Below are 16497 nucleotides of genomic sequence, written 5' to 3' on the forward strand. Positions count from 1 at the left end.
CATACAAGTACACCCATATTAAGAAAGAACTATGATTTAACAGCAGTGTAATGTAATTGGACTTCAGGTAGACTGCTGGACTACTGCTTTAGTACTTGGTCAGTCCATGTCATAGCAGCAGATATCAATGTTTGGCCTTGCATTTTCATGAAGAATTTACATGTACAACATTAGGCCAATACAATAAACAGTAATACCAAGAAGATGCTTAAAATTAACAAATGTTTCAATGATAAGCATTTGTAAATGTGTTTTGTCTAACTGTGAAATGAACTGCAAAGTTTAAGTATCAGGTTAAATAAGTCTTACAATATGACCCTTTTTAATGCTGAAAATGTAAGACTAAATGCAGAAAACTGGTTACTAAACAAAAATGTCAAGTAAGGCCCAAAGAGATCTAATGTTACCTATTGTTACCTAATATTCTTAGTTGCTGGGCAAAATTGTGGTGCTAATTATATGTGGTGTTCTCTATCACCATCATTATTATTATTATTATTATTATTATTATTATTATTATTATTAACTTTTAATACATTTTTTACATTAAAATAACTATCTGTCTGCACCAGTTGCAAAGGAAGTTTTAGAAAAGTGATGTTTTGACGTGCAGTATATACATAATAAAAATATGTTTTTCAAGGCACAAAATGACAGCTCTTGTGTAAATTGATCAATTCAATTCATTCCCTGGCCTGGGGAACATTGCTTCATCAGGTGTCAAGGTCATTATGTGCTATGGCCCCATCAAAACCACCTCACTGCCTCCCAGGGGTCCCTGGTCCCCAGTTTGGGTTCCACTGAGTTTGTGAATTATGTTTCTACTTGATCACTATATCCCAGCATAGTATCTGCTATTTAATCTATTCCAGATCTTCTCAAATGAGGTTGCAGCACATACAGAAATATTAGCTCCAGAATTACCCTGACAACTGACAAAGCAAGGTTTAATTTATTTCTATGAATATGGTTGTTAGATCCTTGGGTTTATTTCGAATGTCATTCTCCAATGCCTATGCTAACCATATTTACCTTTATACAACAAAAGGTAATGATTGCACGGAAAACACCATTTCCTCTGGATTCATCAGGTGGGGGTTTCCAGGTTTGGGAACCCAGGATTTATGGCTCATGTTACTTTTAAATTAATAAAATTTAAATAACTTTTTTTTGTAAATGTTCCAAGTTTAATTCACATTCCATATCTGCATATGCAATTAAATCCCCAACCTTTTATTTATGCATGTCTTTAGAAGATTGGGTGTCATTCGTAGAATCAAAAGGGTAAATTTTACTTTATTCTAAATCTATTTTGTAAACAAATAAGAGCAAAGTCATTTGTGCACATTATCAGAGCAAATAAACTTGCAACAATTAAAATAAAATACAACAGCTCAATATACTGTATGTTTTATCATGACTGATTTTTTTTTCTTTTTTTTTTTTTAAGACCTGTGACTTTTAATGCATCATTCATTTCAGAGTAATAGTATCTTAGGTCTAAAAAAATGAATGTGCCTCCTTCAGGATGCAGGACTTACACTTAAAAAAGTGGTTTTCATGGAGTTAAGTTATTTACATCTGTCAACAATTAGATTAAAGCATATTTTAGAAAGGTGGCGAGTGGGAGGTTGGCATGCAATGTTAATCCTGGTGCGTGGGTACATCACCATGGAGATGCTTTTGGGGGTTTCAGTTGAGTGACTGTTTCCAAGAGTGGTTGGCCTTGAGTCTAAAAAATGTTAAAAAATATTGCGGCAAATAATATGGGAATTTTGCCTACAAAGGATGAAATATCTTCTATGGATGTTGTTTCACCTCTAATGGGTATATTTGCAGTAATTAATTCATTTCAAGTACATTTTCCTCATTTAAATTTACATTTTTCATGTGAGCACCATCTTTAAACAATATTATTATAGTAATAATTGAAAATATCTAGAAATATTTTGGATTGCCTGTGTTTTGCTATTACTTGTATTATATTACATTTTCCCGTAACTGATCTTTCCGTGCCTCTTTTATGTAATAGACTTAACATTTTGTCTATTTGTTAATATTAAAAATGGCCAGAACCCAGGGGTGTCAGACTCAGTTCCAGGAGAGCTCAAGTGGCTTTCTTTCCACCCAAGCTCTCAATTACTTAATTGGTCTAATTATTTGATAAATTGGACAAATTTAACACTTCTCCGGGCCTCAAAAAGTTTTATAGGTAGTGTAGTTTGAATGAAGTGCATTTTTAAAATCAACTGTAAAATACCTTGAAAAAATATTAAAAAATGTCCAATTGAACAAACAATTAGATCAGTTAAGTTAATTGAGAGCTTAAGTTGCAATGAAAACCGGAGGACCCTAACGCCTTTAGAGGACTGGAGTTTGACACCCTGCAATAGACAGTACAAGAGGCACCAGGCAGTGCATGTGACCTGATTCCAGAAATTCCACACCCACTCTGCTGAGGCTACATAAGAAGCCTGCTCAATGAGAGTTTTCAGTTACAGAGAAGCTGTTGCTTTCATTCATGTAGTCAGTCTTTCATTAGAACTTTTAGCTGTTGCTACTGAAAGAGCCCCATATCTCCAAAAGAACTATCTGATTTAAAGGCACAGAGGCCCGTTTTTTATTAACACATGCATAAAGAGTTATTTGTTCTATTTACTGGGAATCACCTCCAATCTTTACAAAACCTGGAACACATACATAACAATATTTACCACATCTCGTAATGCTAAACATAGTGTAGATTGAAGTTGTCTAAAGATGGCGCTAACAGTAACAAATGGGTGCAAAGAAAAACAACCTTAAAACTAGCAAATGTGCACAAGTGGGCCTAGATAGGATTTGATATGCATGAAAAAATGAAGAATGTGACAATTGGGTGTGACTTTTAGGCAAAATTCCTTCCTTTCTTGTTCTTTGTAAACAGCTACTGGCACAATATAGTGTAACACCAGCTGACACAGGAGTAAGACAGCCTTACAGTAGACTTTCTTGAAAATGTTTTAATTAGCTACCAGAAACTCAAAATGTGTACATATACTAGCCTGCATGAAGGGATTACTTCATTTTGTCAAGCAGATCATAATCCAGCAGGATTTTTTGATCTACATGTCCCTTGCCACAGGGGTGTAATGATCACCTTTTCCATTACTTTGTCAATTCCTGCTGTCATCAAGGAGCACCTCAGCATTGCAAAACCCAATAAACTGAGACTCCTGGGGAATATATTTTTTATTATTTCAAAACATTTTCATTATCCGGTTGCCTTATTTTGCACCTGTAACGATGTCTGTGAGACTAATCAGCTGCCAGATATTTAAATTAACAGGAAAATATTTTAGTAATTAGGTATACTGTCACATGAACTGCTAACATCCACCCTATAGCTCTCTCTCTCTCTCTATATATGCAGGTGTCATGGAATCTCATTAAAACTTGAAAAAGGTATAAATTCACAGAAAGTGTTTTTTGGGGGGAAAATAAAGAGAAAACACCCTAACAAACTGGGGGACCACTGGACTTGTGTGATGGATTTTATATTAAGCTAATGTGCTTTTAAAAGGTGATGATACAGTACAACCTGTTACAAACACCAAACTTATGAACTGACCGCTTTACCAAACACCCCACTTTCAGCCGGAAGTAGGCAATCAATAAGAATATGAGGAGTATTGCAAGGGTATTGTATTATTTGCCAGATTAAGGCTGTAGCTTGCAGGTGTACACGTGTATTAATACTATTGAAAACTCATTTGCAGAGTTACAGGCTCACAACCTCCTTTCCCAAGGTGTTCATAACTCAGAGGTTCTACTGTATTAGGCATACAAATATATTTAGTTAGGAGGGGTCCAAGTGGGATACAATGGGGCCCCACTTACAGCAATTCTGCCTATGTCCCAAAACCCAAGACAGCATTATCAGGACAATTGTGTATTAGTGTGCATAAATATATTAATATAGTAGCACTGTGTCATATTTAAAGGCATATTTAACCTCCATTTACAGGGGTAGATCTAAAAACCTGATTGAGATCTTTAAAAACTGCTGAAGAGGCATGCCCTTATTCTGAAAGCATTTTTCACACAATTAGTGGAAAACAAGGCTCATCCTTCACAGACCACTGGCGCGAGGTAAAGTCTAAAATAAACAGCACAATATAGTTTTTTAAAATAAAAAAAATATTAAAATTTATCTTTCTCTTACTGAGGTAGGAGTCATCCTCTTATAATTAATAGGCATAATAGTTAAGTCTTCAATGGATTATCAGATATATCATTATTAATCAGATATATATCAGGAAAGGGGTGTGATAAAGTTCAGGGTTTTTAATTAGTTTTGAAGTATGTGGCACTTACAAGGTAGTAGTGTGGTACCAATGTCATAGAGGCGCATTTTCTCACTGGGAATTTTGGAAAACTACACAACTTACCTTGGAAGTTCTAAACAAACTGGAATGTAAGCAAAGTCTCCACTCAAAAGAAGTTGAGTGCAGATAGCTGAACTATGGAAGAATGCAGTAAACATCCATATATAATCAACAAGTTTAAAGTCTTTCAGATTATCCTTTCTATATCATTTATCTTTTAATACTGAAGCTATTCATAAATGTTAGTGGTATTCCTCAATTTAGTTGCATATTATTACTTGTTGCATATTGTAATGGGTAACTTGACTTGTTTAGCTGATGCCTTTATCCAAGGGAACCCACCTATTTATTAATTATTGTTTATTATGCTTCAGTCTCAAATAACTATTTAAAAAAAGGAGACAATATTTGTAATGTTGGATTTATACAACACACTGGGAATTAAGGCTTAGGCTATTTAAATATGAACAGAATGAACAAAATCAGATTTATACTGTACAGACAGCAAGTAGCTGAAGCTGCTTCTGAACAAAATAAATCAATACTGTTTTAAAAAAAAAACAAAAAAAAACAACCAACCACACACACATCACTCTTAATAATGCAAATGTTTGATTTGCCTCAAATAAAAACTTAACACTATCCCGACCTCGCAAAAGTAGACATTTTTTAACACAAACTGTTAGACGTATCATATTCTGACATTCATGTGAACAGGGAATAAGTAATTAAAATGTTTTTGTTTTTTTTATATAAAAAACTTGTATCTTAATTGAAGGTACATGTCACCATACCAGTAGTAAGGCCTATATTTTATCCCCCAAAATATTTGAGAAAATAGTTTGGGTGGTATGGAACTGTTTGAAAAGGCAAAACTGCTTTTTGTCACAAAGACTTTTGGGCAGAATTGAGATTTCATACAATCTAGAAGCACAACCTTCGATCTATACAGTTGTCATCTCAGGTACACCCCCACGACATCACACAAGATAACTCCCTCCAAATGAATACTTGAAATGTGATCTCCTTACAATCACCTTCTTATGTTGTATAAAGGTACACTGGCAACATAAGCATTGTAACTTATGTTAAAAAGGGGGGGGGGTTGCAATTGTGTAAAAAATAAAAGGAAACCCCTTTGCTTTGTCAGGATCATTTCTTTATGTGCTGCTGACACCATCAGATCAATTAATTAATCAAATTGACAAGTATAAAAAAAATGGGACAACGTACGCAATAATTATGATGGCTCCCTACATTTTAAACTTCATCTCAGACACATCTCTAGGAGAGAGAGAGAGAGAGAGAGAGATAAAAAATCTCAAGGTAGTATACTCCCCTCATCACATCTGTAAGCTTAACATGTCAATAAACAGAGTAACAGAGGCATATTAAACTAACAGCAGAAGTAGTTTGTGGAATATCCTTCCAGACAGCCATGAACTCTGCTCAAGTGGAGTTGACTACAGGTTAAAATTAATTCAAATCAGTTTTGTCCATACTGACGCATATGTTATGGTTCATGTGTAAAATTGGTAAAATCTTTCGAATTAACCGGTACATGAGTAGATATACTAGCTTAGCGGTCAATATATAAAATAAGTACACATTTACTGGTTAATCTATAAAAAATGTACCGCTGACCTGGCTGATCTATAGATTTACAGATTTTTCATATGAACCGTAATGCATATATTAATCTTCAGTACTGTTCAAACCAGGGCTGTGGTTTTACCTAAATACCATGTTCAAGGACCTACTGCACAGGGGGAGGGGAATTATGTTTTGCACCTACTGGCTACAAACACACCCACCCACTTGAATGGTCTTGGTGGAAGCCCCTAATTCAGTGGTACTCAACTATGGCCCTCAAGATCTAATCCATTCCAGGCTTTTACTCCAAGCAGGTTTTAATGTAGTTAATTGAAGCAGCCAATAAGTAATTAACTAATTTATGACCTGGCTGGAATAAAGATCAGGACTGGAATGGATCTCGAGGGTCAGAGTTGAGTACCACTGCGAGATTGACTATTTATGGTAAAGAATGTCCCAAAACAGGATTGACAGTGACTGCAAAAAAAAAAAAAATGTAATTCATGTATATAAAACCTCTCTTGATAAGAAAGTACTTATTCAGCTGCATCAATATCGTATAAAGGTGCCACTACACTTACTGGATTTTATTATTCAGGTTAGCTCAATTTGATGAACATACATTTTTCTGCATTTTTTCTAGGGGGGGTGACGACATTACTTAAAATACCCTGGATCGTGCATTTAGTCTCCCTCGTTATACCTCCTCCTTTTAATGCTACCCTCGCCAGCCGTTATATATTCCTTCTGAACTGATGTGCACCAATATAAACAAATGCTATTTCCCCCCCATTATAACTCTACTTTTCGCATACAGGTTCCCATAATTTGTCAATTTTTTTATAAGCAGCAACACAAGCCAGTACCATCCAAAGAAATATTTATTAGCACTTGAAATATACAAGCACTACAGTGATTAACGGTAGCGGCGCAGTTGCAGGGTGTTGCGTCTTCTCCAGCAAGCGCGGCGAGAGCCACCAATGGTAAGGTGGAACTTGTGGCCCTTGCCCAGACCACGGCTCTTCTTGCCAGCTGACGTAAGCCCACGCATCTCTCTGTGCTTGTGGACAGGCTTTGTGAGCCACTGGATATCGGGATTGCGTCTGATGGCCTTGTGGAATGGGTCAATGAGGATCACCTCAAAGAACTTGTATGTGGCATCTTCACCCACCCAGTAGGAGTTCAGTACTCTGAGGCCACCGCAGTGACGGCCAGCACGCTCCTACGAACAAAAATGAAATCTTGTTAGGGACCATCATTTCCAACTGTATGAAGCGAAATACCCACAGCAACCTTAACTGAAGTCTTAAAATCAGCTGTGATTTTTTTTCTGTTTATACACTGGCTCACAAATTAATTTGCCTGCAGTGGGTTGTTGACCATTTAAACACTTAATTGGACATCAATAAATTTGCCCATTTTGCAATCACCTTCAGGAATCTTACAGAAAAATCTATTTTTGCCAGAAATTGTATGGAAACTACAAACAAAAGCTTCCTTTTTCCTGAAAATAAAAACTGTGCAAAATTTAAACCCACAAATCCTCACCAGTTAGTATTGATTTTGTCTTTTCTTAGCTGACACCCTTATCCAGGGCAACTTACTATTGTTAGAAAAATCACAGTATAAAAGTATCACATTGTAAAGTATAACATTTCAGGTTTACTTGTGCCTTTTTGTAGCTGAGCAAGCAAATGAAAATTTAACTTGAAACACTTCAAATAAAACAAAATGTGGAAATGGCATTGTAAAGTGAATGGGAAAAAAAAAACAAAACTTTTGGTTCTCGTTTATTACATTCCACATAGGTCGCCACAAAAAATATATAATATACAATCTATATAAAAATCACTACACAACATTTTCAGGAAGTTGGGTACTGTTTAAGCGAGGCATTTCAGAATGACGTGCGCTTGCCTTCTTTCTGTCCCATGAATAGGGCCCTACCAAATTCACAGTATATTTTAATAAATGATATGGTCATACCATATCAAAAATCTTACATTTCATGGTTTCAGCTATGTAATGGTTGTGTAAGAAAGTATGAACATGTAGTTAAAAACAGCAAAATATAAACAAGCCCTGAAGTTCACAAAAGAATGTGACTAAAAGTATGTGACTAACAAAGTACAAATGCTTAAAGAAAAAGAACAATCCAGGAGGATTGCTCTATGAATAATGCGTTTGTTAGTAAAAAAATGTTCTGGTTTTAAACATTGTACGCAACAGTAACTCAAACTATTCTGAAATGCTGTTTTTCTTCAATCCCTGTCTGCGGTGTAAATACCTGTCCGTATTTAGACACAGCGCTCTCTGCATCCACAGAGTTAGTTGGAATTGACAGACAGCGCCGAGCTAGGGACAGGTCTGTAGCTGGACAACATATCCAGAGGCTAAAAAATATATAACATGAAGTCTCTGAAATTACTGACATTTATATTTTTTGTCCTGCAGTGCTTTTAATGTATTTTTCTGCGAATACTACTACTTGGTATATATATATGGCTTCTGAATTATTTTACATGATCCACTGCAGTAACGATTGTAGCACTTTGATTTTGGACGCTCATTTTAAAATTGAGGTCTAATTTGATTCGCCTGATTGTACTACCAGTCGAGATCTGTAGGTCATACTAAACCTGCCCCAGATGCCCGTTGTCTACCAATCAGTAGAGACCAGTTATTCACGGTCCTTATCACAGCTTCACGGTCCGTGAGATGAGATTCCGTCTCGCTCCAAGCAGCACAACACATTTTGTCCCAGATGGCTTTCCATAGAGATCACTGTGTGCGCGCGCACTATCTGGTTTGTTTACTTTGTTTGTTGCCTGGCCTTCCTGTTTGAAGTGTGGTCTCAGAGGTCCCTTACTTTAGTGCAGTAGTTCCATTCACATACAAATAAAAATTGTACTAAACAAAAAGACGTTTGGTCCAAAAGCTTAAAGAACAATTTCAAGTGAAAAAAGCCTTCCACCTATGGGTGGGTATCTTACATCAATTTAAAAACTGCAGCATTCACAATTCACACACACTGTCCTCCTAGGGGATAACGTGATCACGCCCTGTTCGGCCAAATCTATAGCAAAATGTTGCTATGGATGTTTGCTTTTTATTTCCATCAGTAGCTCCATCCACAAGAACTCTGAACGGTTTCAAATTGTGAAGAATTGAACTTGTGTTTCTGTGGTACAGCAATTTTGTCTGGCAATTATTTACATACCACAATTCCTTTGTTTAGAGATGCCATTTTAAATATAGAACAAACTCAGAAAAAACACTTGTCATTAACATTATTACCACATTGTGGAATTGAAAGCATACCAGGCCAACTACAGGCACAAACACACACACACAGTGCACCAATGAAGCACCAGATCAACCGAGAATAAAATCCGCCCCAGTGTCAACCTTTCTGTTGCACCAATTAGAAAAGCTACTTACTTTGGCACTAGAGCAGTCTCATACGTGACAGACTACTGAAGACAAATTACTAAAATGAATGCATAAAAAATGCTTTTGGTGACATTTGTCACATGACCGGTTATATGTCTAGCATATTATTAAATGTTTAACCGCTTCTTTAGAGTTTATACATTTATAATTCCCATCCCTAAGATGGTAGTAAACTATCTATTACTTACATCCACTATCTGGCAACAACAACTCACAATACAAAATGTTTTGCCAGCAAAATGACGTAGCATACTTTATGATTTTTACCAAAATGCAAAACCGGTGCGCATTTAGGTTATGGTTTTTTATAAATGAGTTCAACTTCATACTATAATCACACTTAGTAGAGGCATGAGTTTTGCTGAAGAGGAGATGTAATGTTTGCCCTGTGTCAATTTTAAAATTAAAATAAGTGCATTTTTTTGACAACGCGTCTCTAATCATGTCTGTATATAGGACAAAACATTAATACATGGTCTCTGCTAAAAAACTTATTATAGTACTAATAAATATTGAAAGGGGTGCAGTGAAGTTAATTTACCCAACTACAGTACCTAAAAGATCTTAGAAATATTTTTTTTTGCATTAAGCTCCCTGATGTTACTTTATTTCCGAATTCACCTCAAATGCTGTAGCATTATAAACTACCATCTCCTCAGTTATTTTATACACTGACCGTTGAGCTGGTAAACCTACACATTTACCGGTTAAATGATAGATTTACTGATTTTACACATGAACCGTAACACACACATAAATTACATATACAGTCTAACTTCACTATAACAAACCCCCTTTAATGATCCAAGCAGAAAGCCATTTTTTTCAACTGAAATTAGCCCTATTTGAACGATCACTTTTACAAAATCTACCCAGATAAATCAATCTCAGTAGTGACGGACAATGAACTCTCCAATGTGAATGTGTTTCTCTGTGAAAAACAAAGACCTTGGAAGGCTAATTCGAAGAGAAGGCGGATTCATAGATTGTAGAGCGAATCATGTGATGTATGCAACCACTGCAACCATGGCAACAGGCGTGAGGAGGAAACAAGATTGAAGCAGTGTGTGACAAAAAGCACGAAAAATATGAAGCAATCTACATTGGATATTTTTTGTCAAGAGAAAGGGCACGTAATGACTGTATTCAGCATGCAAGTACTTTTTATTTCTCATCTCTTTGTTTTCTTTTCAATATACCATTTAAATGTTGATCAATGCGAAGTTGTCTTGAAAGAACTACTGTATAAAGATGTCCAATTTAATTGACATTTCATTATTCTGATACAGCAAATTGCCAAACCCTACTACATTGAACAAACCAATATAACGAACATTTCTCCAGGTCTCAGGGGGGTTCGTTATAATGAAGTTAGACTGTGTGCGTGTAAGAGACAGATAGCGAGATAGATAGACATTACACACACACACTATCAACTCCAATGTTAAAAGCTGCACAGACCAGCATGTATCCTTGACTAGAACGCCATGTTAGGTCAAAGTTGTTTCATGTACCTGATAAGTTTAATTACATACAACAGCAGTTGGAAATTCCTGCCCCAAGCCCTGTGGTATACAACTAGTAATAAACTTTATACAAGGAGATATCTAGTCCAGGGGTTCCCACACTGGGGGCTGAGAGGTGGTTTCAGGGGCCCATAGCACATACAATAAAATTCTCTCTCAAATGACCCTGACAATGCAATGTTCCTCAGAATAGGGATCATTAATCTACATGAACGCTACTGTTAGGTGCTTGGGTTTATTTAACGGAAAAATGTTAGGTTGTGCCCATGCCAACAGTATACAACAAAAAGGGGGTGACTATCAGAAGAACAAAACAAGCACTCTTGGCCCCCCAACCCCCCAAAAAATAAAACATACCGCTCCTGCTTACCTTTGCGGTCAGACAATGTACAACGGAGTACAGTGAATATGGAGTGCTTTCTCAAATGTCTGAGATGACACTTGATGAAACAGTAAAAGCAAACAACCTCACTAAGGGTCTCAATTCCAGGTGGAGGTCCTCAGTCACGATGCCTAATGACAGGAGGGGCCTTGAGCCAAAGACGTTTGGGAACACGATCTAGACAACCATTAAAGTAACACCACTTCTCTAGCCAGCAGATTTCGTAAGGGCCCGGTTTGCACGTTATATTTCTTTATAACATATACATAAGAACATATACAAATGAGAGGAGGCCATTCAGCCAATCTTGCTAGTTTGGTTGTTAGTAGCTTATTGATCCCAGAATCTCATCAAGCAGCTTCTTGAAGGATCCCAGGGTGTCGGCTTCAACAACATTACTGGGGAGTTGGTTCCAGACCCTCACAATTTTCTGTGTAAAAAAAAAAAAGTGCATCCTATTTTCTGTTCTAAATGCCCCTTTATCCAATCTCCATTTGTGACCCCTGGTCCTTGTTTATTTTTTCAGGTTGAAAGTCCCTTGGGTCGACATTGTCAATACCTTTTAGAATTTGGAATGCTTGAATCAGATCACCGCGTAGTCTTCTTTGTTCAAGACTAAATAGATTCAATTATTTTAGCCTGTCTGCATACGACATGCCTTTTAAACCCGGGATGATTTTGGTTGCTTTTCTTTGCACTCTTTCTAGAGCAGCAATATCCTTTTTGTAACAAGGTGACCAGAACTGAACGCAGTATTCTAGATGCGGTCTTACTAATGCATTGTAAAGTTTTAACATTACTTCCCTTGATTTAAATTCAACACGTTTTACAATATATCCGAGAATCTTGTTGGCCTTTTTTATAGCTTCCCCACATTGTCTAGATGAAGACATTTCCGAGTCAACATAAACGCGTAGGTCTTTTTCATAGATTCCTTCTTCAATTTCAGCATCTCCCATATGATATTTATAATGCACATTTGTATTGCCTGCATGCAGTACCTTACACTTTTCTCTATTAAATGTCATTTGCCATGTGTCTGCCCAGTTCTGAATGCTGTCTAGATCATTTTGAATGACCTTTGCTGCTGCAACAGTGTTTGCCACTCCTATTTTTGTGTCTTCTGCAAATTTAACGAGTTTGCTTACTATACCAGGTATATTACCAGTGGTAATATACATGGTTAAATAATGCAGACCCTTTATTTTGAAAGCATAAGTTCAATTGAGAAGACTAATAAATTAAACTTACCTCAGCCACAGACTGCAGACTGCGGGCAAACTTGATCTCGTTGATTCCATGGTTCACGGGTTTACCGTAAGTGGCACCCTTGGGGACGGGGCGTTTGCGACCACCACGGCGCACACGCACACGATAGATAACGTAACCTGCAAACATGATTAAGTTTGTAAGTTCAGCACAAAGACATGCATAGATGGGTATATTATGTCATGATCATAGGCCTGAGCTCTGCTACCTGGTGTCTATTACATGTACCCATGTCCTGTTTTGACCAGAATATATTGTGTAAGCTAAATATGGATTTGAAACATGTAAATATAGTACGTGTATTTTAATGTCCAAATGACTATATACATTCACCACTGCTAATATCAAAACTGATAGTCTCCCAATTAATTTACTGAATCCTTGTGACATTGTGAAAATGTATTTAAAAACAGCGTAATTCTGAAAAATCCTCATGGCAGCTGTCCTATTCTAGATAACTAATTTGTTGAAGACCACTGTTTGAGTCACGATCATTTTACTCAATGAGCGAGTGCCAAATTACCACCACAATGAAAATGCCTGCCAAGTGTATCGTTTTAAAACACGTACCTTGCTTTGCTTTGTATCCAAGCCTGCGAGCCTTGTCGGGTCTGGTAGGTCTAGGAGCTCGGTGGAGGTTCGAGAGTTGGCGATACTGCCAACAGCGGACACGGAGCAGAAATCGCATCACATCTGACTGCTTCTTCCTCCATAGCTCCTGCATGTACTTGTACGCTCCCATGTTGGTTTATCTGTGATAGACGCAAGATCGATATACATTTTAGCTTTAAACCTGTATGCTGAAGCCTTAATTAAATTAAGCACAAGCATTAACACTAGTTACAAAAACGGTCCTTGTAAAAAGGCCCAAACATTTTGAAGGGGCTTGTTTGTTTTAAGCACGTGTTTATATTTAACAGCGTGGATTACTGCACAACTCGGCCAGATTTAAATGATGCACTCCATTCGGTAGCCAACATGCGACTTGATTGCAAACATTATGCACACACTTTCTAGCACGTTGAGAGCAATTCAAGTATGAATAGAGACTTCACCTACAGAAATCCAGCCCGAACCAACACTTTCTAAAGCTAGCCCCATTGCATTTCCGATGCAGTGATGCTAAATAGGAATGTTTAGGCAAGGCCTCCTTGAACTCGTATCAACTGGAAACATTAAGCCAACTGCAGGTTACAAATGATACTGATAAAGGCATGTAGAAAGATGCCAAAATAATGAAGACCCATTACATGAATGTATCAGAATCGTTCCCAATGATTCACGCTCATTCACAAAACATGCCATTGGCTAAACCACGCCGCAATTCAGGCCCACACCACAAAAATACCTACAAAACGTAAAAATAAACCTTGTTGTGAACACTGAAAAAAAACACACCTAACTCCGACTACATTGGTCCTTAGAAAGCTAGCATATCTGACAAAACGCTACATTGTACAGTAATTTTACTGTGAAGTGACCATTAATAGATTGTCATTCAGTAAACTCTTTACTGTGCCCCGTCCAGCTTTAAACCACTGTATTTCTCTCACGTACTAAAATTATACAATAAATGCAAGTTGTATCTGTGTATTTAAAGTGTGCACTTTGTAATACCAAACTGACCATGTCTAGATGGTACCATTTTATAAAGATGTTATTAGGATTACACACACAGCACAAAAAACAAAAACTGGCTTACGTGATGGCGTACCAGCCGGAAAGAAAGTAGCAGAATTCCCAACATGCTTTATCACAGCGCCCTGACGTAACTTCCTGGGGACAACGAGAACGTAGCTGGGAAATGTAGTGAAGTCTGGTACTGTAGTGATAAATCAATCGAAAATGTGATACAACCAGCGTCAAACTTAGGTTTTGAGCTATAGCTGGCAGTATTTATATGACTGCTTGGTATGTACTTTTCAACTTCCAAATCTATGTTACACGGCAGACCAACAGAGAAAGAAGAAGTCTTTTGTACTTTACGAGCATTTTTACATAAGCATCAGCATTGATGATGCATAAAAACAACTGAGGACACGAACTCAGTGTCCTCATAGCTAGTTACGGCCATGGACACAACAGAGTTTCATGCATTTAAATGAGGATTGTATTCCACTTATCTACACACCATACTCCACACTGTTAAGCGGAAAAATGTTTTTCATTGAGAAAAAAATTATATATTAAAAATACAAAACTGAAAGATCATAATTGGATAAGTCTCCACCCCCCCTGAGTTAATACTTGGTGGAAGCACCCTTGGCAGCAATTACAGCTGTGAGTTTGTTGGGATAGGTCTCTACCAACTTTGCACACCTAGATTTGGCAATATTTGACCATTCTTCTTTACAAAATTGTTCAAGCTCTTTCAAGTTCCTTGGGGAGCGTTGATGGACAGCAATCTTCAAGTCATGCCACAAATTTTTGATTGGATTTAGGTCGGGGCTCTGACTGGGCCATTCAAGGACATTAACCTTTTTGTTCCTTAGCCACTCCAGTGTAGCTTTGGCTGTGTGCTTTGGTGTCGTTGTCATGCTGATCTTTCAGTTTTGTATTTTTAATATATAACTTTTTTCCCCTTAACAGTGTGGAGTATGGTGTGTAGATAAGTGGAAACAAATCCTCATTTAAATGCATGAAACTCTGAGGCACTGACACAACAAAATGTGAAAAAAGTTCAAGGAGATGTAGACTTTCTATTGGCACTATACAGTGCCGTGAAAAAGTATTTGCCCCGTCTGATTTTCTGCATATTTTTGACACTGAATGTTATCTGATCTTCAACCAAAACCTAATATTAGATAAAAAGGGGCCCTGAGTGAACAAATAACACTAAAATGTGATACATATTTCATTTATTTATTAAAGAAAGTTATGCAACTCCCAATGCCTCCGTGTAAAAAAGTAATCGCCCCCTTAGACTCAATAACTGGTTACGCCACCTTTAGCAGCAATAACTGCAACCAAACGCTTCCTGTAGTTATTGATTAGTCTCTCACAGCGCCGTGGAGGAATTTTGGCCCACTCCTCCATGCAGAACTGCTTCAACTCAGTGACATTTGTGGGTTTTCGAGCATGAACTGCTCGTTTCAGGTCCTGCCACAGCATCTCAATGGGGTTTAGGTCTGGACTTTGATGAGGCCATTCCAAAACTTTAAATTTCTTGTTCTTCAACCATTCTAATGTAGACTTGCTTGTGTGTTTCAGATCATTGTCTTGCTGCATGACCCAGCTGCGCTTCAGCTTCAGCTCACGGACGGATGGCCTGACATTCTCCTGTAGAATTCTCTGATACAGAGCAGAATTCATGGTTCCTTCAGTGATGGCAAGGGGTCCAGGTCCTGATGCAGCAAAGCATCCCCAAACCATGACACTACCACCACCACGCTTGACCGTTGGTATGAGGTTCTTACTGTGGAATGCAATGTTTGGTTTTCGCCAGACATAACGGGGCCCATGTCGGCCAAAAAGTTCCACTTTTGACTCATCTGTCCGTAGAACATTGTTCCAGAACTCTTGAGGATCATCTAGGTGCTTTTTTGCAAACTTGAGACGAGCATTCATGTTCTTCTTAGTGAGCAATGGTTTCCATCTTGCTACTCTGCCATGAATCCCATTTTTGCCCAGTGTCTTTCTGATGGTGGAGTCAACAACACTGACCTTAGCCGAGGCGAGAGAGGCCTGCAGATCCCTGGATGTTGTTCTAGGGTTCTTTGTGACTTCCTGGACGATTTTACGCCTTGCTCTTGGAGAGATTTTGGCAGGACGGCCACTCCTGGGAAGATTCACTACTGTCCCAAACTTTCTCCATTTGGACAATATGGCTCTGACTGTGGTTCAGTGGAGCCTCAGAGCCTTAGAAATTGGCTTTGTAACCCTTTCCAGACTGATCAACAATTTTTTT

General features: G+C 37.6%; 1 protein-coding gene across 1 annotated transcript; it reads right to left on the bottom strand.

The window, feature by feature from the left end:
* Positions 1 to 6823: 6823 nt before the first annotated feature.
* Positions 6824 to 14375, bottom strand: LOC117400519 (large ribosomal subunit protein eL15). The gene is made up of 4 exons (XM_034916175.2): positions 14293 to 14375; positions 13161 to 13342; positions 12573 to 12709; positions 6824 to 7182 (listed from the first exon to the last, which is right to left on the bottom strand). Exons 2-4 carry the CDS (start codon positions 13330 to 13332, stop codon positions 6877 to 6879), a joined length of 615 nt encoding a protein of 204 aa, XP_034772066.1. The 5' UTR covers positions 13333 to 13342; positions 14293 to 14375; the 3' UTR covers positions 6824 to 6876.
* Positions 14376 to 16497: the final 2122 nt, after the last annotated feature.

This window comes from Acipenser ruthenus, chromosome 4 (genome assembly GCF_902713425.1).
Source record: "Acipenser ruthenus chromosome 4, fAciRut3.2 maternal haplotype, whole genome shotgun sequence".
Classification (NCBI taxonomy): Eukaryota; Metazoa; Chordata; class Actinopteri; order Acipenseriformes; family Acipenseridae; genus Acipenser; species Acipenser ruthenus.